Here is a 24,161-nt window from a genome sequence, read left to right on the forward strand (position 1 = left end):
ATTCACACACCTGTACCCCTGGGGATAAAAATATATGTTTATAAAAAATAAAAAATTTAAAAAAAAAGAAAATTTTCAAATATTTTAAGCCAGGATGCGAATTTCCATCTGTCCTGAGTGTTGGCCTTAACAACATGTAAGAATTCGAGGCAAGTATATGTTGAGCGGCCCCCAATGTGTCTGCTTCACCTAAGGATAAAGCAAAACCAAGCCTTCTTGATTTGGAAGATTGCTTTCATAGAAATGCTTCTTTAAAAATGCAACTCTAGGGGCACCTGGGTGGCTCAATGGGTTAAAGCCTCTTCCTTCGGCTCAAGTCATGATCCCAGGGTCCTGGGATTGAGCCCCACATCAGGCTCTCTGCTCAGCGGGGAGCCTGCTTCCTCCTCTTTCTCTCTCTTTCTGCCTCTCTGCCTGCGTGTGATCTGTCTGTCAAATAAATAAATAAAATCTTTAAAAATAAATAAATAAATATATGAATGAATGAATAAATAAAAATAAAAATGCAACTCAAGCATTAAACTAGGAAAATTTTTCTTAAATAAACATGAACTGTTCTATTATGCTAACTTTCATAGTTTTGTGATAATCATTCATATAATTTCATATTTGGTCACCACTTCTTAATTTTTTCCCCAAATGAACATTGTTTAAGAATAACACATGCTGACCACTTCTCTCCTCCTCACAGAGGCCTGATGGGTGTCATTCAGCTGCTGCCCTGCCCGTGTTCCTTGTGGAGTGGCAGCTGAGAGAACATGCATTTTGGGTGCAGAACGTCAACAGAAGGGAAATTGTTAAACAAACAAAAAACCCTCATATGAGCATGGGACATGTGTGGTCTTCTGCTCTATGGTAAATTCATATTCGCTATATTCCCTCTGCCTATCAAAATTTTGAAATAGTGATTGAAAAGAAGAAGATGAAGGAGGAGGAGGAGAAGGCAAAAGAGGAAGAGGAGAAAAAAGAATAGGAGGAGGTAGCGGAGGGGAAAGAAAAGAAAGAATGAGCATAGCAGTGGGGAGGTTTGGTTGTTTTGTTTTTTTTTTCCTTGCCCATAGATTTGCCACAGACTATAGATAATCAGAGAGCAATTCCTGATCATGTCAATCTTTCTTGCCCAACTTGCAGTAGATTAAGATTGGTCCATAAAAACTAGATTATGTGGTATATAAGTGTGGTTATAAGTTTATGGTAGGCATGTGCATACCTACGCATCTGATTCCAAGCACTTTACATGGAAATGTATCATTTAAAAATACATAATATTAAGAGTAATTACATGTGAATATATTTTCATGTATACTTTATAATTTTAAAATTGCCAGTAAGTATGTGTGCTTCATGCAAAAATCTGTTTCCAGTGAAAGACCTGTAGGTCCTATTTATTTACAAAGAACTATTTAGAAATCTATCTGAAAAGGACTCAAATTGATTAAGACTAACTTAAGCTAAGCAAATAAATAATCCCTTACCCAAAGGAGAACTTACTCAACTATTTTACTAAATCATCAATACAAGAGTCTCAAAATCAGAGCCAACTCACAAATAGATTATTTTAAAAACATGCAATCTTTGTTTATCATGTTTAGTGGAAACCGTAATGTGATTCGTTTTTTTCTAAATAAATGTTCTTGAATCTTTGCTTAAATTAAAAAGAAATATGTTTATGTGTCTGACCAGGAACTGGAAGTAAAGTTTTGATTATTTACCTAATAATACAATTATTTAATTGATGGTAGCTGTCTTAATAGGAAGCCTTATTTTAGGGAATGCATTTACTTAGCTGATAAAATCACATTTATGCTTTTGTTTCTAACTTGAAGTGATATTTGAATGTCCTTTTAACATTAAGTGAGATAAATAGCTTTTATGTGGAAATAAAAACTGTAGATTGAAAATGAAAATGGTAATAGAATGCTATCTTTAATAATTCTGATTACTGATACAAATGAAATACAATCTATGTGACCTAGAAAATAAACATTATTTTAAATGTTCCAGTGATGTGTCTTCATCAATGAAATGTGCCCCCCCACACACACAAAAAAAAAATGGACATCAAAAAGTTTATTCATGCTCGTAGTTGCTAGATAAGTATTTTGATACTCCCGTATATAAGTGGAATGAATTTTTTTATATACTGTATTTATGGATAAAAAATAAAAATATACTTGGTACATTTCAGCTGGTTTCATGTGATTCTTTTCATTTTTAAAGAGAAATCTGAAATGCAAAGTATTTTAGGACCTTGATAATCATTTTAAATAGATATATCTATGAGTCAGAAGATTAATTTTTCTTTTTCTATCACAGTAAAGTAGTCCATTCAAAATATTTTTTCTTTACTTACTATAGCTTTGTTTTCTACCCTTATTATCACAAATAACATATAGTTTTAAGAGTGATATTATATATATTATGTATTATATAAAATAATAACCAATACTTCTAATTCTCTCAAGGCAATATAATTATTCTTTAGATTAAAGAATGGTTTAGGGCTCCAAAGTTTTAATCCCACTGTTTTTTTAATGATCCACAGATTTTTAAATTTAGGTGATTTTCATTTATTTCAAAATTTTGTGGGTCACAAAAAGAAGAGTCACATAAGGTTTTTTTCTTCTTTCTTTCCCTTTTAAAAATACACTTTCAAAACAAGATGGGATTGGGAGGGAGACAAACCATAAGTGACTCTTAATCTCACAAAACAAACTGAGGGTTGCTGGGGGGAGGGGGTTTGGGAGAAGGGGGTGGGATTATGGACATTGGGGAGGGTATGTGCTTTGGTGAGTGCTGTGAAGTGTGTAAACCTGGTGATTCACAGACCTGTACCCCTGGGGATAAAAATATATGTTTATAAAAAAAATACACTTTCAAAAAATATGTGTCTTTTGTCAAATAAATCAAAATTTATAAATATTACTTGCAAATTCAAGGAAAAAAGTGACTCAAAGCCAAAATACAAGAGAGGATTGGGACGGCAAATACCACATTACCTCTCTTGTACGTGGAATCTAAAAGAAAAAAAAGTGTGGAGTGCAAATTTCATATCTTGTGTCTTATAATGGTGAAAATTATTTTCAGTTACACTGTTCAAATACCTTACTCTGTAATAAAGTTTTCAAAATTGTTAATGAAAATCTCATAGAAACGATTCCTTTAATCCTCAAATATGACTATTCAAAACTACCAGAATAAAGGAAAGTTTGATTCTGCAACACCCCTAAGAAACATTTGTAGGAATAGCCCCTCCAGAGTAGATCCTATACAGGAAGCCTTAGGACTGTGTAGCAGCATAACACCCGCCGGGAATGGACTTCAGGAAAAACAGATTCCAAAAGGGAAAGAAATGTGGGACAAGCCCTCGGCTGCCCTCTGAAAACTCCATGTTTTATGTTTCCACAGCAACTTTCCACAAAGAACTTCAGGTTTATACTTCACCTCCATTTAAATGCTCTAGATCTGTGAAGTAGGGATGTAAGGCTGACATCACTCTTATGAAGAGCTGCACAGGGTCAGATATGGAGATTTCTGAAGTCATTAATTCAGTCAGGGGAAGCTAGCAAAAAACTTGGGAGTTCTTTGTCCTATAACTTCCTGCTCATTAAATTAACTGAATTTAATAATTCAACATATATTCTAAGCTATGTGCTTTTGCAGGGATACAGGAATGTATGGGTACTTTTTATGATACTTATTCTATATGATTTGAACATAGACCCCTTAAAAACCTCCCTGAAAATTGTTGTCATTATTCTTGGACTGCTCTTCTCCAAAGAGTAAGAAACATAAAGTTGCTTTTCTACCTCTTAATAGAAATCCCGTGTCTCAAGAATTTAACATTCATCCTCAACCTCCAAATAACTTCAGATAATTAAGTCAAATCCTCTTTTAAAAATGCTTCAAAATACATCCTTAGATAGGTGAACACATTTTAGCCTTCCCATAAATGAACTTTAATTCCCACTTATTGGATTTTCTTTCAGGTATATTGACTATATTTACTTATACAAGTCTTTTTATTCCCATTTGAGTCTGATCTCAGTCTTTCTGAGTTTTTAATTTCACTGTATCTGCTTCTTGCCCAGTGTTCTCTTAGCACCTCTGGCCACCTCTGAATGTTTACCTTTCTGTTCATGCTTGGACACGGCTGCAGTCTCTTTCCCCTCCTTCTCTTTGGGCTTAGGTGGAGTTTTGTGTACTTCTTTGACTTTTGTAGCTGTTGGCTTCACTTTCTCTTGTTTCCCACCTTTCACTTCCTTTTTAATCTTCTCTTCAGCCTTGGCTTTCCTCTCTTCTGTACAGTTAAAAACAAGTTGGATTATTTTTGCTTATTTAACAATACAGCATTTCATCTTTCATTGGTTGCTAAGAACAAAGAGGGAAAAAATATTTTATATTGTCTATGAAGTGACATGTTAGAGTACTTTAAAAAGGTAGCTCACTTGCAAGTTGGACACTTTCTTAATTTGTACATGAAAACATTACCTTTTAGGTATCTACCTGCTTAGCATATCAGTAAGAAGCCATTTAAAATACACAGGGGATGTATATACAGGCCTGTTCAGTGAAAGGCAATACCCATACCAAGAAGCCTTTTTAAAAGGATATAATCACTTTGTTCCATAAATTAAAAAATAAATAAATTTTAAAATATTTTAAAAATATCTTAAAAGTCATTCAAGAAACTGAACAGAGTATGTTTTAAAAATAACTCTTGAGAGTATAAATGTGAAATTACTCGCACTGGTAGTGACTAAGAGAAATGAAACAATAAAATCTATTAAAGGATACATCAGAAACACTCAGGCTCTAATGACTTGACTTTAAAGGAGATGGAAAGAGAGCAGAAATTGAGATGTTAGATCCTGTTATCTTAAGTCAGAAATAATAATTCTAATGACTTTAATATATCCTAGTAAACAGAAAGGGTTTTAAATTAGAAAATATGTGTTAGTTACAACATATATGCCTATATATTCTACACACACATATTCCTCATTTGATATTCTATTCATTTGGGAGGAAGGAACTAGAAATGTGAACTAATCAGTTTGTGAGTCTTTCAATTATTTTACAAAAAGCAATAATAATATAGTACACGTTTGTGGGAAATTGTTTATATAGATGCTGCATGTTAGACATTATTTATTCTATGGAACCACACATAATCACTAGACACCACAGTAAGTCTGCTGCAATATGGACTCTCTCATGTCATTTGTCACGTTTTGTTTTCACTCAGTTGAAAAATTTGATGAAAATATTATAGTCAATTTTCTTGACTTTAGTACACTAAGCAATAATTTGAGACTAATATAAGATAATACCGTGAGGTCTCATGAAGAGAAGAATGAAAATGATAATTCCTGATGCTTACAAAACCAACACCATCTGCCATACTGAATTTTATTCAATGGACCAAACTTCCTAAAGACTGTGCCTCAAAAACTTCACAGGAAGATGATGCTACTATGTTAGAAGTATGCGGATATTCCTATGATCAAATAAATTCGGAAACACTAAAATCAGTTTTTTTCACTATGAATTTTCTCAACACTAAAGCCTTTTGAGAATCTTCAAAGAGGAAGATTATTCTATGCACTGTTTTCCAAATTCCCAATGTCTCTGGGGCTTCCATAACTATATTCAATTGGGGATTTTCTTCTACTTCCTTTAAACCATTTTTAAATCTCCTCTGCAGGCTGCTGCTCTTTCCTACAGCAGATTCATAGATTTCTGCAACTGAAACCATCAGCTCTCTGAAAATGACTTTAAATCAACATTATTCCAGAACCTCATACCAAATATTTATTGGTTTCTGGCTACAGAGGAAGTTCCCCCTGAGACGCCAACACCCCAGACTCACACAATTCATCTATGTTCACCTAATGAACTCTTTCAGAGAGCTTAGCATGGCATGGGGTCAGAGCCAGTTGCTGGAGCTCTGAAGATGAGCAGGGTAAAAAAAGGTTAGGATCGCATTTAAAACCCTGCAAGACCTGGTTTTTGTCCTATCTCTCCAATCATAGCATCTTTCCAAAAGTTTCTTCCTCCACTAGACTATTTTCTCTTTCTTTAATATCTCCTGTATTTTCTACATGTCAATTATTGTCGGGTTTCTTTCTTTAAATTTTCTATGTTTTCCACATATATGAATTTTTTGGCTATCAGTGCCTGTGCAACAAAGTGCAAGGTCATTGGAATTAATCATTCTTTCACCTCAGCTTCAATTTACCTCAACTTATTTTAAGGCATACCTGCTTTTCCTTGTTATATACCTTGTATTACAAATGATTGTTCACACATCTCTTTTCCCTACCAGAGAGAGCAACTTGAGGATGGGAATGATTTGTTCATTTTTGTAGCATCATAATGTCTAACATAATGTTTTTTTTCATGGAAAACACAAAATACATGTTTACTGAATTAGTACTTTTGATCAAAAAGAGAGAACAGAACATGTTTCACTGTACATATAGTACACATGTAACAGTAAAGTGTGAATATGTAGATAAGTATTTAAAGTGAACTTGACAAAACTTGAAAGATTTACCAACTTTTTTTTGTTTATACTTCTTGTGTGTGAAATTGTAATTTTTGTTACATTAAATGACACCTATTCACTTGTAGGCAGCACTTGATTTAACCTTAACTTCACAGCATGGAATTAACAATACATGAAATTCAGATCTACCTTTAAAGCCATAATAATTTATAAATGAGCAAAGATAATTTTCTTCAAGTTGACCACATTTAAAACAAATTTTTATTAGTGATTTTAAGTATAAAAATAACAAAATTTTCCTTACCTATTTTAGACATTTGTCAGTAAGATTCATATTTGAAACAAATAACTTTGCCTCACATTAAAATGGGTAAGAACTCAACAATGATGTGGATATAATGAGGTAAATACCATGATACTAAAGCAACACTTAACTGCTATTCATTTTTATCAAACTGGATAGATGTTCTTAAATTTTATGCCAAAATATTTTTACTGCTGTTGTTTCTTTTTTCTTTTCTTTTCTTTTTTAAGAATATAAGTAACATTTGGATTAAGGAGCTCACTAAGGAATGAAAAAGCAAAAAGTACTATTCCACTATGTTCAAATCATCCAGTTCTATTTAGGAAGGTATTTAATTTATGATTTTTGTCAAATAAAAAATAAAATGGTTTAATCAAAAGAAAGGCATCAATATATTTAATTCACTTGGGAATGAGTCTTACCCATTAGTGACTACACCAGAATCAAAATGTCTAATGCCAGAGTTGGGAAATCATATTATCCAATAAACATACTAATATACTGTTCATTTTTGGATTTAGGATATAACAAATTTCAATTCTTATTCATAATGTTACTGCCAACTGCTTCATTTGCCTGTTCCTTAGTTTTTCTCATTAAAACAAAATTTACCACTGTCACTATTTCTTCCTTTAAGGTAACCGTGAAGATAAGCAAAAATAATGTGAACAGAAGAATTTGGACACTGCAGAATAAGTCCATAGGATTTCTAAAAACTAAATCCTCATATCCTGGGGCAACTGGGTGGCTCAGCGGGTTAAACCCTCTGCCTTCGGCTCGGGTCATGGTCCCAGGGTCCTGGGATCAAGCCCCACATCGGGCTCTCTGCTCCGCAGTGAGTCTGCTTCCTCCTCTCTCTCTCTGCCTGCCTCTCTGCCTACTTGTGATCTCTGTCTGCCAAATAAATAAATAAAATCTTTAAAAAATTAATCCTCATATCCTGTATTCCTATAGCTCTTTGGAGTTTTCCTAGAACTTAGGGTTTGATGTATAGCAGGGATTACTATATTATACCCATTTTATAGATGAGAAATCTAGGAATGAAAAACCTTTTCCCAAACATAGTGCCACTAATAAGGCAGAAGTAGAAGCAGTAGAAGAACCAAAATGACTAACCCATTTCCCCATTACACTAAATTGCATAATATTATTCATATTAATCTCCAAGGATGATGTATTTTAAGACATATGAGGGGAGATATAAATATACACAAACTAGTGAGAACAACAGTCTTCTGAAAGTGATCAACAAATAGTAACCTCCCCTACTATCCAATACGCACATATCTGGAGATCATAATTTTTCAACCAGTTCGACAGCCTGGACCTGGCTTACCCCACTTGCTTCTCATGACATCATCTCCTCTTATACTTCTTCCCTGTCTTTGTTATTTTTAATGAACTATAGGAATAGGCTAATCTTCACAATGAATATGAGGTTCTACACATGCACCAGGAAGGAAGTCCTGAGGTGGTTCAGAGAGTTGCCACTCTTGGACAGGCTGTGCTTGAAATAGAATATGAAATGTGCTGGGTTCCACAGGACTGTCTCTGACAATCAAAGTCTTCAGAAGGAGATTTTACTTTAACTCTGGTCATACCTCTCAAATACAATAGGTTATTTTGTTTCTAATTTAATTATCACGTATTATAACCAATACCTTTTCAATCTTATTCTGTTTTCCCAAAAATTTCCCATTATGCAAAGAGAATTTCCTATGTACTTCCTATACTCCTAACATAATGTATATATACATACATAAAATAAAAAGGAAATTTATATTTGTGTGTGTATACACACACACAATTTATACATATATGTGCTGCCACATCTATCTCCCTCATAAGAATATAAGTATGTAAAGAAAATATTTGTGATTTGCAGCAGGCCAGGCTGGCCTCAAGATGGCCTGTCTGTGATCTCCACTTTTGAGTACTCATATGCTTGTGCAATCCTCTCCCCTTGAATATGGGCTGGCCTATGCATTTGTATATATATCTGAAGTAATATGTGACTTCCATGATTAGTCTACATAAGATTATTCTTGCCTTACTAGCTGATTCGCTCTCCTGCTAAGTTTGATGAAACCTGCTACATATTAGTGAGACTCATGGGGCAAGGAACAGAGAATGACTTCCAGCTACCAATCAGAAAGAATTGAGGCCCTGATTCAATAGGTATTGAAGAACTGAATCTTGCCAACAATCATATAAATACTTTAGAAATTATCCTTCTCTAGTTGAGCTTGCAGATGGGACTGTGTCTTTGTCTAATACTTTGAAGATGACCTTATGAGACATTGTGAAGCAGAGGACTGAGCTAAGCCATGCCCAGATTTTTGACCCATGAAGCTGACATAATAAATGTGAATTGACTTCAGTTTCTAAATTTGTGGTAATTTTTTTCACAGTAGTAAATAACTAGTACAGTATTAAATAGATATCTGTTGAAGGAATAATTGATGCTTGAAAACCTCTATTTTTTGAAAGAATACTAGACTAATACTCAGTTCATTTGGGGTTTTATCTTGGTTTAATTACATACTAGTTATATAATCTGGGCAAATTGTTTTTCTACCTGAAGGTTGGTTTCTTCATCTGTTAAGTTAGGTAATTAGGTGAGATGATCTCTAATGTCCCTACTAGCTTTAAGGTTTCATATATATATGAATTTATTTTTTTTCAAATCTGTCAAACCGAAGAGAACCAAATAGAACAAAATAAATCTCTTTTTAAATTATTTTATAACTAAAATAAACTTAGTTATAAATTTCATCTTAAGACTAAATTCATGCTACCTTCTAGGAAGCAAAGTTTTAGCTTATAATCCATCTATCTTAATAAAATAAAATTTAGTAATCTCATGAAAAAAATTTAGTAAAAAATGTATCTTTCTCAAATATTTAATTTTGCATTGGGTAGATAAACACATTGAATTAGGAAAGTAGATTCCAATCTTTATTTGGATGATTAGTCCCTTGAAAATACTGAATTGAGATTACTAAATATACCAGTCACATAAAACCTGTATTTTAAAATAGGAAGAGGAAATTTAAATTTAGAAAATGAGATTGAAAACTATCAATTAGAATCCATTTTTTTAGCATCAAACAATTGTCAAATAAATTTAGAATACTAAATTTATAATTTAATATTTATGTAATACTCCAAAATATATAAAATTACATTGATATTCTAATTTATTTGGGAAGGCATATTGTTAAGATACTTTTGATCTTCAATGGCTTAAAATATCAATATCAGTCAAGATATATGCATTAACCTTTCTTCTTAAAATTAAATCTTGAATTTGAATCTTCTAAAATTAATTCAAAGTGTACTACTGGTCAAAAGCTGTAAACCAATTATAATGTGCTAGTCTCCTATCTCTATAGTAGTAAATTACCACAAACTTAGATGCTTAACCAATATCCATTTAATATCTCCCAGTTTCCAAAATACAAAAGTCTTGGCATAATATGGCTCAACTAAGTTTTCTGCTTAAGGTTCACAAGGCTAAAATCAAATTGCCAACAGGGTTGCATCTTTTACTGGAAGTTCTTGGGAAGATTCAATTTATTCAACATGTTGACAAAATTCTTCTCATGCTGTCTACATGCTCCCCTCAATTATCAAGCTAGCAATGGAGGGCAAATCCTTCTCAAACTTCAAATCTTTCTCTTGTGTCATATCTCTATGCTTTAAAGTTTCATAAGATTACATTGAATCTTCGTGGATAATCCAGGATAATCTCCGTATGTTAGATCAACCTTAATTACTTTCGCAAAGTGCTCTTTGCCATATAATATAATGTATCTATGGGGATGACAGCAAGGGGTAAAGGTCTTGGGGTTCCAAATTCTTCCCAACATGTGCAGAAAAGACTTTCATCTTCCTCTCACATTTTCAGAGTCCCCATTAAGTATTCAGTTTTATTATCTTTAAAATATTAAATTTTATTACTTATTTATTTTTTGAAAGATTATTTATTTATTTGAGAGAGAAAGAGAGAGAGAGTGAGTGTGAGACAGAGAGATTTCAAGCAGATAGGCAGGGTAGAGGGAGAAGCAGACTCCCTACTGAGCAGGGAATCTGATGTGGGGTTCCATCCCAGGACCCTGAGATCATGACCTGAGCCAAAGGCAGACACCTAACCAACTGAGCCACCTAGGTACCCTAAAATAGCAAATTTAAATGTAAGACAAAATTAATTTTTATGTAAAGGAAATGCTGTATGCTTGTAATTATCCAGCTCTCTGAAATCCAAACTGTAATCTTTTCAATGAAAAGAATTTAGTTATAGAAATAATAAAGGGTGGGTGGCTCTTGGTTGTCTCATTGGGTTAAGTGTCCAATTTAATCTCAGCTGAGGTCTTGATCTCAATGTTTTGAGTTTGAGCCCTGCATTAGGTTCCATGTTGGGTATGAAGCAAGCAAAGAAGAGAGGGAGGGAGGGAGGAAGGAAGGGGAAGAAGAAAGAGAGAGAGAGAGAGGAGAGGAAGGAAGGAAGGAAGGAAGGAAGGAAGGAAGGAAGGAAGGAGAAAGACAGAAAGAGAGAGAGAGGGAGGGAGGAAGAAGGAAGGAGAAGGAAAGAAAGAACGAACAGAGGGAAGGAGAGAGGGAAGAAAGAAAGAAGGGAAGGAGGAAAGAATAAAGGGAAAATTTACCTTTCTTTGTTTCTGTTTTTTCTTTTTTCTCAATTTTTTCCTTGTGAGTTGCTTAAACAGAAAATTTTATATATTAGTACATAATTTTAATAGATGTCAAGATCAAGCTTTCTTTTTACCTCAATTTTGATAGCCACCAGAATCATGAACTATTTTGAAGTAGATGACATTAATAAGCCTTATGTAGAAATAAAAAGATACCAATGTAATAATAACTGTATAAAGCCCGATTCAAAAGACTTGGCATGAAGATTTAGAAAGCATTTTGAAAGCTAGTTTCACTCTCCTTTTTAAAGTTATTATTTTAAATAGATAAAGTTTTTAGGAAAGACAGAGAGAACAAATTTAAAATAATTTGTCAAAAGATGTTATTTTATCAGGAAGAAACACTCTATGATTAATTAAAATAAATATTTAAATCAGAATTAAAGCTTTGGTTCAGAACAGTGTTTCTCAACAAGGACATAACTGACATTTGGGGAAGAATAATTTCTTACTATAAGGGACTGTCTTCTGCATTGATAAATGCTTAGCATCTGTGGTCGCTACTTTACCAAATGTCCTTCACTCTAATAAAAGTTTTTCCAAATAATCCCTAAGAAATAGCAACTTTGATAGAGAACGACCAATAAAGTATAATGTAATCACAAATGATTACTGATCAAGTGCAGCTTCTTAATTGAATAGTATTTAACATGATACCTGAAACATTATACCTTCTCATCCTTATGTAATAAAATAATAAATCAACGTGAATTTATTTCACTAACTTCTATTAAGCAAAGGAACCCTGAGACATACAGAAGTATGTGCAGATTAGCCATTGTTCAAATATATTAAACTGTGTGTGGTCTGGTAGTTTACCAAACCAACCACCATACATTTTTCAACATTAATGTATTATTTATTGGAGAATAATGAGAATTAAAGAAATTATAGAAAATTAAATGAAAAAACAAGATATTTAATTAGACAATGGAGTTAAGGAAAGAGCCAAATTCTTAGAGTAAAAAATTGGAGTCCCAATTACTTGCATTTCTGCAACTATATAATAAAAACACTAATGTCCATCAGGTTTACTTGTATTATAAAAGAAAAAATTGTGCCTATATGTGTAGTTAAAAAACTATTCTTTTAACATACAGTTGATGAATAGTTTCCCAGAATCTTGGAGATTTAAGGCAAACCTCGCAGAAAGTCTAAAGCACAATCCTCTTTTGAAAGCCAAGTGACGGTGGCAATTGCAGGGCTAAGGAAAGGGCTGGTGCACTGCTACCCACCCCTTCACCCCTTTCACCCTCCCCCGCCCACCACAGTATCAGCCTCTCAACCCCCCTGCCTTCTCCACTACCATTTGGGGTTATGGGTGATAGCTATGACAATGATAGCTGAAGGAGCACTATGCCAAGCTAAGAAAGGCACAATTCACACAAGGTCATGGGGCCACAGTATAAGAACTTTATAAAAAGCAAACTCTTTTGATATATAACAAATCAAAGACACTTAAAATGAAGCATTTTGTTCTGCTTTCCAATTTGAAAATTTCCCTTAACATTTATAATTTAGGGGCAAAGAATTCTCAACCACTTTTTAACAAAAAATATTAAGCCACTGTGAAAGTTGAAAAAAATCGTGAGAAATATCGAATTATTTCATTTAGTCAGAGTACGTAGAACCTAATGCCAATAATTCTGCATAATTTAGTAGCAGAAGGGAAATGGACACCAGTTTCTAAAACAGATTGTGGCTATATTGAAATTCATGGATATTATTACTTAGTAAACATTAATAAAGCTATAATTATTTAATTCAAAATGTTAAATATGTGTATAGACTAAGGAAGATTGAAAAGTGTTTCAACTGATCTGATTCCTAAAATATTACAAAATATTCCAGCTAAGTGGAATGTTTTGTAGAAGATAACTCAGCAGGCTAGGCATATTGTGGATATATAAATCAGCCAAAACCTAGCACAAATAACCTACATTACTAAAACAAAAGCAAAATATTAGAGTCCTATTTCACAATATACACTGAGATGGATTTTTGATGAATTAAAATTAAATGTGAAATATGAAACTAATTTTAAAAACTTGAGGAAATATTAGTAATTATTTAATTAATCTTCAAATGAAGACTCAAAAGCAGAAACACCAAAAGAAAAAAAAACAACATATCTAGCCACTTAAAAATTCAAGAATCTAAACACAAACACACACATGCATACACACATATAGGCATGTACACATATCTATACACACAAACAGAAACCCTAACTTTAACTACAAAACCTGAGAAAAATATCTGAAAAAGTGACAGACTAGGAAAATATATGCAAATGACCTGCACAAGTATTATCAGGAGAAATGGGTGATGAGTGTGAACAGTTACATAAGAAATATACATCACTAGGGGCGCCTGGGTGGCTCAGTGGTTTAAGCCTCTGCCTTCAACTCAGGTCATGATCTCAGGGTCCTGGGATCGAGTCCCGCATCGGGCTCTCTGCTCAGCGGGGAGCCTGCTTCCCCCTCTGCCTGCCTCTCTGCCTACTTGTGATCTCCCTCTGTCTATCAAATAAAATAAATAAAAATATTTAAAAAAAAGAAATATACATCACTAAAAATCATATTTAAATCCTTCAATATACAAATAATAAGTGGTTTAAAGATATAATGGAAGAAAATATCTCCATTTAAATACCATAAAGTTTTTTGTGTTTTTTTTTTTTTAATTGGGAAAATAGGGGCACCCGGGTGGCTCAGTGGGTGCCTCTGCCTTCGGCTCAGGTCATCATCATGAAAATAAAACCATTCCGTGAAGGAGCTGGTGAAAGAGCAATCATTCCAACTGCTAAGAGACAAACCTATTTTTAATAGGATGAGCCCCCTCCTTCCCAGCCCCCACTTCTGGGCTTCTCTGGGGTATTGGCCTTGGTGGGGGAGACCCCAGCAGTGTCACAAATACTGGATTTGGCGTCATAGGTTGAGTTGTGTCTCTTAGACATGTGGAAGTCGTAACCCCAGTATCTATGAATGCAGTCCTATTTGGAAATAGAATCTCTAGGGGCTCCTGCATGGCTCAGTGGGTTAAGCCTCTGCCTTTGGCTCAGGTCATGATCTCAGGGTCTTGGAATAAAGCCCTGCATCCGGCTCTCTGCTCAGCAGGGGGCCTACTTCTTCCCCCTCTCTCTCTGCCTGCCTCTCTGCCTCCTTGTGATCTCTCTGTCAAATAAATAAATAAAATCTCTTAAAAAATTAGGAAAATATCTGTTTTCTATATGGAAAGATCCCTAAGTTATATTATTGAATTATAAAAGCCAAACTATAGGACACATTAAATTTTGCGTAAAAAACCAGGGAGAAACAGTAACCTATATTATCTCATAAATGCCTATTGAGGCTCTGAAAGATGCACGTTAAAATCATCCAAGTGGTTTGTTGTGTGTATGTGTGGGTAGAATGGAAGGGGATCTGGGAGGCTGGCAACAAGGCAGAGGGAAACTTTTCACAGCGTCTCTGTATGTGTTAAACAAGGAATCTGCATTGCAGATTCTAAACAAATACATACAAATTAATTTTGTTAAAATCCCAGTCCTATAGGTAATCAAAGAATGCAAATTAAAATAAAAAAGTATATTTTCTTACCTATCAAGTGGATAAATACTTTGTGAAATATTATCCTCATTGTTGACTAAGACAGTCTCACAACTGCCAGGGAAGAAACAGATATATTTCTAGAGAGTAACTTGGTAGCAGAGTTTGAGTCTCATGTATTTTATTCACTTCAACCTAGAAATTACTTAATAGGTTCAATTCTTAGGAATATACCATAATATAATTTTGAAAGATAGGATGTAAAGAGGAGTTCAAAGGGGGAGGGGCCAATGTGTAAGAACAGAGTAAGAATAACTCCATACCTTTTTTTTCAGATTTTTCTTTTTCTTTTACTTTTTCTTTTTCTCGGTATGCAACTGGAAAGAAACAAACAATACTTTTCACTTAAATAAAGAGAATAAATAATGAAATGTTTTCATGGCAATTTTGATGTCAAAAACTTATCTGCTGCTTTTGAAAATCTTTTTTAACTGGAGTGACTTTTTACATAGTTAGATGTTTAAATATTAAGTTAATTATAAATTTTTTATTTCTACTTTCATTTCATATCCAAGCACAAAGTTGTACCAAAAGCAGGTCTAATTGCAAAGGTAAGAATAAACCTTAACTTCCCCAAACCTTTAATTTCAATACCATGCAGTAGAAAGCTTTAAAAATTTATCATGCTGTATGCCAAAGGAGCCCAGCTCAACACTGGAGGAACATCAAAATATAAAAACAGAAATACAGAGAGATAATTTTCTGAATCTGATGCAAAGTATAATCAACGTAAATTTTACATGTTACTCTGCTACAGAAATATTCCACACTAACAATTTTTGAAAATATACTGGGATGAGATGAGAATGACACCAAATCTTTTTAAAGGAAACGAAATTTAATTTACTATGAGTTATGATCCAATTCATTAATATAAATTCATTAAGTCAAAAGCTTTCTCCACAATTAAGCCATAACTCTCATTAATAGAATTTCCAGTTGTCAGGCTAGAAACATGGTAGTCATCCAGGATTCATCTTCTGTTTTCCACTTTTGTTCATTTGTCAATCTCTTTCAATCTACCTTTCAGTATTTCTCTTCCACATCTTTTTTTAATCCAATATTACATTCTCCACCAGTAATTTATTTACACAAAAATATAGAAAGCACCTGCTATGTGATAAAGATTGTTAGTCAAGAGAGAGTCTATCCTTGTCATTGTGATGTCAACAAGCTGAGGAATAAGAGAAGTTAGACAAACAACGGCAAAGGTAGTTAATTGCAGTTGGTATAATTGCCATGAAGAAAATATTCAGGGTGACATTCAGAGACTTACGCTAGTCTGTGTATTTGGGGAATGTCCTTTGGTAGAAATGATGTTTAAGGATGTTAAGGTGAAAAGAAATTAATCTAGTAAGGGGACAGGAAGGTAAAAGGGAAAGAGACTATTTCAAAATTTGGAGTAGAATGCCTTTCTTTCTATATTATTATATTATATCATTATATTAGAAATATAATATAATGATATTATTATGTAATAATAATATATTGATATTATTATGTAATGATATTATTATGTAATAATAATATCATTATATTACATTATTATTATATTACTATATATTATATTACTATATATTACATATTATTATAATATTATTACATTATTATAATAATATCTTATCTATTCCCTTGAACTTTTAGATTGAGATTTTTCTCTCTCAGAGTAACATTTCTAATAGGAAAATCTGATTATACTCTTGACCTGTTATGAATATTAGTAACCCCCCATGGCCTAGCATGGTATCTATAACATAGTAGATGCTATAGGAAATCTAAAAATATTTTATTGCTTTAATGCTTTGATATTTACTCATCAATGCAATCTCATCTCCATGAATTTCCCCTTGAACTTTACATTCTTACTCCCACACTTCCTCTTATCAATGCGCCCTTTAAGTGCTGACTCACTTGTCTCCTCCACTGCAAAATGTTCTTTGATCTCTACTTACTTCATAGGCAAACAAAACCATTTGCGTAATTCCATTTTGGCTATTAAATAATATTACTGCTGTTGTTTTTATATCTGACTCCCTAGTAGGTGAAATCTCTTTAAAGACCACACCAGGTTATTTTATTTTTGTATCCCTGGCTCATCATGTGATGTCTGCTCCATAGTGGAGTTTTAATAGATTTTTCTTTGAGTGAGCCAAATTCTAAAATTATAAGAAAAACTATTTTCATCTTCGAATACAATTCCATTTATTAATGATATGGTATAGATATTATAAACACTGCTTGCTTCTGGGCATACAAAATTTATAATTTATCAAAATTTCTTAAATAATTAAACCCAGTGAGAAACAGAAGAAAAAAAATATACCTTAGAACATCTAAGCTTTATTTTTCCTTACATTTAATAGTCCTTTTGGGTGTTTCTGAGTTACTAAGGTCAATATAAATATCTCACAAAAGAAAGAGAGGACCTCAGCATTTACACATGACCACAGGTAGCTTATTTTGGTTCTTTTGGATTACTATTAATTAAGCCAAAAACTGAAGGAGAATATTGGCAAAAACAAAGCCTCTTTTAAAAGTTCTCTAGGGGGAACCAAGTTTGCATGAGATAAGCTGTGCTTCTGGAACCTGATTGGCAGGATCCCCAGGAGAACACCTAATCTGTGTCTCTGCTTCTGTGAAAGACCAGACCTCACCCACCTCGGACAGCTGGTTGTCCATTCCACTAAAGGATTTTTTGGCTGACGTGTGCACAGGCATAAATGAAGGAATTAATACAAAATTGAAAGAGCAAGGGGGCTGAATTCAGACTCAAATTAGCATATTAATGCCTCATTCCTGTCACCCTGGGGGAAAATCTGGTTCCTCACAGTCTAAGTTTTGATTTATAGACACAATCCTGTATGCTGGAATTTCATTATCCCCCTCAGAAATGGTACCATAACACTGCTCAGTGAAACAGCTGGACCCATGGGCTCTAGGGAGCTGTTCAAAATGGCAGACAGCCACTAAAGCTTCTTGGATGAAACCTTCAAACTTCCGCAAGACTGAGCTCAGACGCAAAATTTTAAAACTTCTATCAAAACAATGCAACCACCAGTAACTGCCTTAATAATTACGCTAAGATAAAAGAAAGTAATTTGCCACAACAACCACATTTGCTTGTGGACCTCCTCTTTGCTTAGAAACTACAACCAGAAGTTTTCGTGTGGAGGAAAAAAGTACTTTCCTTTTCATCAGCTCTGTTGGCAAGTTATATCTTAGCTAGGACACTTTTAGCTCAGGACAAAATAAGCTTGTTGCACCTGCTGGAGCTTAATTTGTTTGTCATCCTTATTTACAAGAAACAAAAGTCCCTTTGGTATACTGGTAATTAAAAACAAATGGAATCCACCAGTTGGAATGGCCCTGATGTTTGGCATTGGAGTTGGCATGGCCCTGCTGTTCCTGCTCTTGCCCAGACTCTGACCTTTCTCTGACCAGAACATTCAGCTCAACTGAACTCTGCCGCAGTCTCTCGCCCACCCCATGTGGTCCCTCTCCAGCACTCTGCAAGCTGTGTTCTGTGCTTTTACAGAGCTTGGCCCTGGCAACCTGCCAGACAGGCCCTGTGTCCTTTTCTGAATGTACCAGAGCTCATAGTGAATCTGACCCTGAGGTTCTTATCGACCAAATCTTCCCTAGCAGCAAACCAGCAGGCATTCAGGGCCAGGTTGGCTGAGCTCTTTGCTGATCTCTGTGTTAGTAGTAGTTGGAAAAAATCGAAAGTTTGGTGTCAAAAATTTTTCAGTACTAATTTGCAGAGGTTTTAGCCAACACTAAACAAAATGTCCAATGTGCTTTTGGTTAGTATGTATGTCTCTGTATGTTTTTATTTATTTATTTTTGTAACTAATCGTAGAATTTCTATCCTGTGCTAAGGCAAGATGAACTACACATTCTAAGCAATAATGATGAACTCAATAGAAGAGCACTCTTGAGGAGTAGAGAAATTTGTTGAAGATTATATTACTAATTCTTCCTAAAGGATTATTTTATGATCTTTTTTTTACTTAAAATAAGCACACAATTTTAGAGCTGATAGGAACCTAGAAGATCCCTTAGTCTGAACTTCTTTGTCCCTGGATATGAAAACACTGTCTCAAAAGAGGCCATGGCAGAAAAGAACAAGAGTATTGTGAACAGATTGCCAAATCATACTCTTCCTCCAAAGCTATGCTACCTCGTCCATGCAGGTCTTGTGCAGACTAGAAACTTGTTCTTACAACCAAAGTGTGCTGCTGGCTTCTCCAAGCATGTAATACACAATCCATCCTGGAATATACACTTCTTTTTCCACAATAAAATTACATTTGTTTATGTATTAATGTGCTGATTAGGCAAATTACCCAAATATATAAAGCTCATCTGATATATGCTCCAAATCACAAGATATATATTCAAATTCCAAAATACAGTTTTACTCTCGAATCTGATTGAATTTTATGGGTAATTTCCCCTTCAACTGGGACTCCATTGCTACAGTCAGAACTATAATCACTTCCTCAAAAGGAACAATTACTATGCAGGAAGTGATACATAGCTTTGTGCAGAGCCTTCTTGCCTCACTTTCCAGATTTATCTTTCAGTGCTGGCAGAGAGAAAAAGAAAATATATTTGATACCTTAAAGAGTCCATTATGCATAGCTGAGAGAGGGCAAAAGTAAAAGTTTATAAAATACAGGCTCACTACATTAGTCTGTGGTCTTTGAGAGCATTTTTTATAAGAAGCCAGGATCTTTAGATACACTTGAACATCCTATCCTCTTTGGCTTTTGCTCATCATCTTCAGCAAAATCCTTTGTCAGCTTATGATTCCAGTCCTGTAATGGTTTCCCAGAAACAACCCTAAACCAGTCAATCAGGATTATTATTCTAAATTACCCTTTTAAAAATGTTCTTCTGACTCACGTGAAACTGTTATGCCTTGAATTGCAGAGTTTCAAAAGACGTGTTGAAGTCCTAATTTCCAGTGCCTCAGAATGTGACCTTAGTTGGAAATAGAGTCTTTACAGAGGTAATCAGTTTAAAATGGAGTCATTCCAGTGGTCTTTAATTCAATAGGACTGATGGCCTTATGAAAAGGGGAAATTTGGACACAGACACAGATATGCACAAGGCGAAGAAACGGAGATGCAGGGAGAACACCATTTGAAGACGAAGACAGAGATTAAAACGGTTCATCCATAAGTCAAATGTTGCCAGCCAACCAGCAGGAGCCAGGAGAAGCATGAAATAGATTCTCCTTTACAGCTCTTTGAGGTAATCCATCCGGCTGAAATCTTAACGTTGGAGACAATATATAGACTACTGTATTTTTCAGTTGATGGTAACAAATAAATTTAATTTACCTCTATAACTGTTTAGACAATAAATTTCTGTTATTTTAAGCCATCCAGTTTTTGATACTTTTTTTTTTTTACTGGAGCCCTGGGAAACCAATACCAATATTAATTATTTGGGTTCTCCTGCACTCTTCCAATCAAGTTCTCACCTGGTTCCTTGAAGACTGACCCTTGACCCAGCTCTTATGTCTTCCATTTTAGGTTCCAGAGTGCACATCTAAATCTTCAGCCATACATTCCTGTAAAGCTTTATCAGAAAACTACAGTCACACCTATTCAGCAACCGAGGCAGCTAGTTGTCTGCTGCAGGATATCTCTTTGTGGGATACTCACCACAAGATAGTGTAATTGCGTGTTTGCTGTTTTAGATCTCTCACTGGACTATGTCTTATACATCATTGAATTTTTAGTGTCCAATATGGTGTTTGGCACAAATTAAGTACGATGACTAACTTAATGTGTATTTTGCTTAATGGCTGTGACCAGTTTTTTCATCTACAATAACTGCCTGTGAGGATAACCCCGTTTCCACTGACTGGCCCAATTCGATGTTGACCACATGCCATTCATTAGCATACACTTCTGTCATGTGAACTTCTTCCCCACTCCTAAGGTCAGCTCTTCACCTGAACACTAAACAAGTCAGGCTGATCTAACAAATACCTATTATTTTGGATGCCTTAAAAAACTCTCCTTTTGTCTAGGAACCATCTTCGATAATGTCTTCCCATCTAGTTACATGTTTACCAATTGGGTTCCAATCTTTTCTGGTTTAATCTAGGAGTAAATTGACATGTTTAATGGTTAAAAAAAAGCCTAAATGTTATCTGAAAAATAACAATAAAATTTGTAGTTGCAAAAAAACCCAAGGCAATATGCAATAAATAAAACTAAATGAAAGAAAAGCTAGAGGAAAGTAAAAAATATATTAGTAATTATCTTTGGATAATTGGTTGTAGTTGTTTTTCATCCTTTTTTGCATTTTCCAAATTGTCCAAATTAATCTGTATTACTTTAATCTATATTATTATGTTATAAATTTTATTGTGTTTCCTAATTATATGTTACAAATCGTTTTTGTGTTAATATGGAGTTCCTACAAATTCTTCAACTGGTGCTGACCGAATAAATTTGACATCACAATAGTCCAATTAAAGCTGAATAATTATATACATGTGAAAATAAATATAGAAATGTCCAAAAAAACAATTGTCAGTAGGAGTCAAGTCGAGATTAACAAAACAGGGAAAATGATTGCTTCATTAATTCGTTCATTCATTATTTCAGTGTTTATTGAATGTGTTTCATGTGTTGGGTACTTTGCTAGATGTTAGAGTCATTTTTAATTTGTTATAAGCACGTAAATTCAGACCTGGTAGAAATCTGGAAGACCAATGAACGTAAATCTCTTTGTTTATAAATAGGAAAACACAGAATCACAAAAGGAAATGTCAAAAATGACCTAGAGCAAACATGAAGACACACATAGTTCCTGCCCTGAAAGTCCATTTTGAAAATCAAAGAGATGAACAGACTTGCCCAGTGACTCCACAGGAAGGGGCTTCTGCCCAGAAAAAAGTGCTCATCTAGACGCACAGAGCTGTGAGATGTCATGGAGCCTACTTAGCGAGTGCCCAACAGTGTGGCCGCCTAAGGCACAGGCAATGTAGGTAGGTCTGGGATGGGCTGGTGGGGCATCAGGGGCCAAGTTGAGAATTGAGGGGGTTGAGGAGGAGGTTGCAGAGTAGGGAAGGTATGTGGGAAAGTACAAAAAGCTGGACATTTGTATGGATATCATTGATCAAATGAAGAAAGTCTTTTATACCATGGTAGAAAATGTGGCTTTTACCTCTAACGTGCTATAATGGCAACAAATGGATTGAAGCCCGTGAGGGTCATGATTAGCATGAATTTAAGGGGTAATTCAGAGAAATCAGTTAAGAAATGACTATCTTAGGGCTGCCTGGGTAGCTCAGTTGGTTGAGTAGCTGATGCTTGATCTCAGTTCAGGTCCAGATCTCAGGGTCATGAGTTCAGGCCCTACCTTGGGCTCCATTCTGGGCATGGATCCTATTTAATGAGAAAGAAAGAAAGAAAAGAAAGAAAGAAAAGAAAGAAAGAAAGAAAGAAAGAAGATAAAAGGAAGAAAGGGGGTAGGGACTAAGCACTACCCTAATCTAGTTGAGAAATGATTGTGGAGAAGATAGCAGTGGAAGTAGAGAGGTGAGGAAAGGATAAATGATAGTAAAGAGGGAGTATGACAAGGGGCTGAGCAGGACCATTCTTTGTATTGAGGAGACCAAGATGTCTATGGCAGGACTGTCACTCAAATGTCTTCTGAAATGATGCATATTAAATGTCTACTCCAGGAGTGATGAGAGAGTGTAGTGAAGACTATGGTAAATAGTTAGTGCAGGCCTCACCTAGAGACATCCAGTTGTACATTCTGTGTCTGTCCGTGGACTGTTCTTGAACTCTAGGCCATGAGTTCAGTTGACAGCAATTCTAACCCTGGCTCATTTGAATCATTTGAAAAGCTTGACTCAAACCCTGTGCTCACCTCCCAAACATTAATGGTCTCAGAATGGAGTCTGAAATGGATATTTCAGAAACAAGACCTGATAGTAGTTATTTTTTTGGTAGAAAAATATATATAATATTAAATTAAATATATTATATTATATTATTAAATATATATTATATTAAATATTATATATGTATATTTTTAAACTATCCAGACGATTCTGAAGTCCATCAAATCCATATCACCCCTGGCAACAACGATCCCTCCTTCTGCAGCTTGAATAGCCTGGGTGGATAGTGATATCTAATATTGTGACCAGTAATAGAGAGGGATGAAGACATTCTGTGCAATGGAACTTAACGTGGACTTCAAATACACTGAGTGAAAGAAGTCTGTTAGTTATCCGTGTTAAGTCAGATGAGAGTTGTGTACGAGGGTCTAGAGACTTTTCACATTCTACTTCTTTTTTTTTTTTTAATTTATTTGACAGATAGAGATCACAGAAAGGCAGACAAAGACAGAGAGGATGAAGCATGCTCCCTGCTGAGCAGAGACTTGATCCCAGGACCCTAAGGTCACGACCTGAGCTGAAGGCAGAGGCTTAACCCACTGAGCCACCCAGGCGCCCCTCACATTCTACTTCTTTAGTCTTCTCAAATATCAAAATTAATTAACCATTTGGGCTCTTAATTAATCGATGTTTTAGATGAAATGTGAAGAGATTATCCAATATGAAAATACTTGAGGTATTCAGGTCATTCTCAAGTTTTTGATTTAAAGTACATGCACACTGAGTATGAATTTTTAATGAGTTTATATTATAATATCTTAAGGAAATTATGTCACTGTCTTGGCCACACATAAACGTTATCCTGCTTCTAATATGACTAAAGTCCTCACATATTCTCATCAGGAAAAAAACAAAAAGAAACAAATGAATAAATATCTGGCTTCTTAAAATAAACCAAAAATAGTAGAATTATTCCAATTAGTTCTGGTCCCCTAAACAATGAAACCTGAATACTTCCTCCGACCCTGAATTCCCTAATAATAACTTTACACCTAACTTTGGCTATGCTGGTGGCTAAAGTTTTATAAAAATTCTTATGACAATGTTGCTACAATAAATTTGGTAAATTTTCCCATTCTGTGATTCCTAC

At 34.5% G+C, this 24,161-nt stretch overlaps 1 protein-coding gene across 1 annotated transcript in view; it reads right to left on the reverse strand.

Moving 5' to 3' along the window:
* The window catches only part of TRDN (triadin), a 294,196-nt gene that overhangs the window by 219,237 nt on the left and 50,798 nt on the right, over positions 1 to 24,161 (reverse strand). The window contains exons 7-9 of the mRNA XM_059401567.1: positions 15,399 to 15,452; positions 11,483 to 11,533; positions 4,130 to 4,300 (exon numbers count right to left, since the gene is read on the reverse strand). Of these exons, the coding sequence (XP_059257550.1) occupies positions 4,130 to 4,300; positions 11,483 to 11,533; positions 15,399 to 15,452 (276 nt within the window). The remainder of the gene's footprint in view (positions 1 to 4,129; positions 4,301 to 11,482; positions 11,534 to 15,398; positions 15,453 to 24,161) is intronic.

Source organism: Mustela nigripes, chromosome 5 (assembly GCF_022355385.1).
Source record: "Mustela nigripes isolate SB6536 chromosome 5, MUSNIG.SB6536, whole genome shotgun sequence".
Lineage (NCBI taxonomy): Eukaryota > Metazoa > Chordata > Mammalia > Carnivora > Mustelidae > Mustela > Mustela nigripes.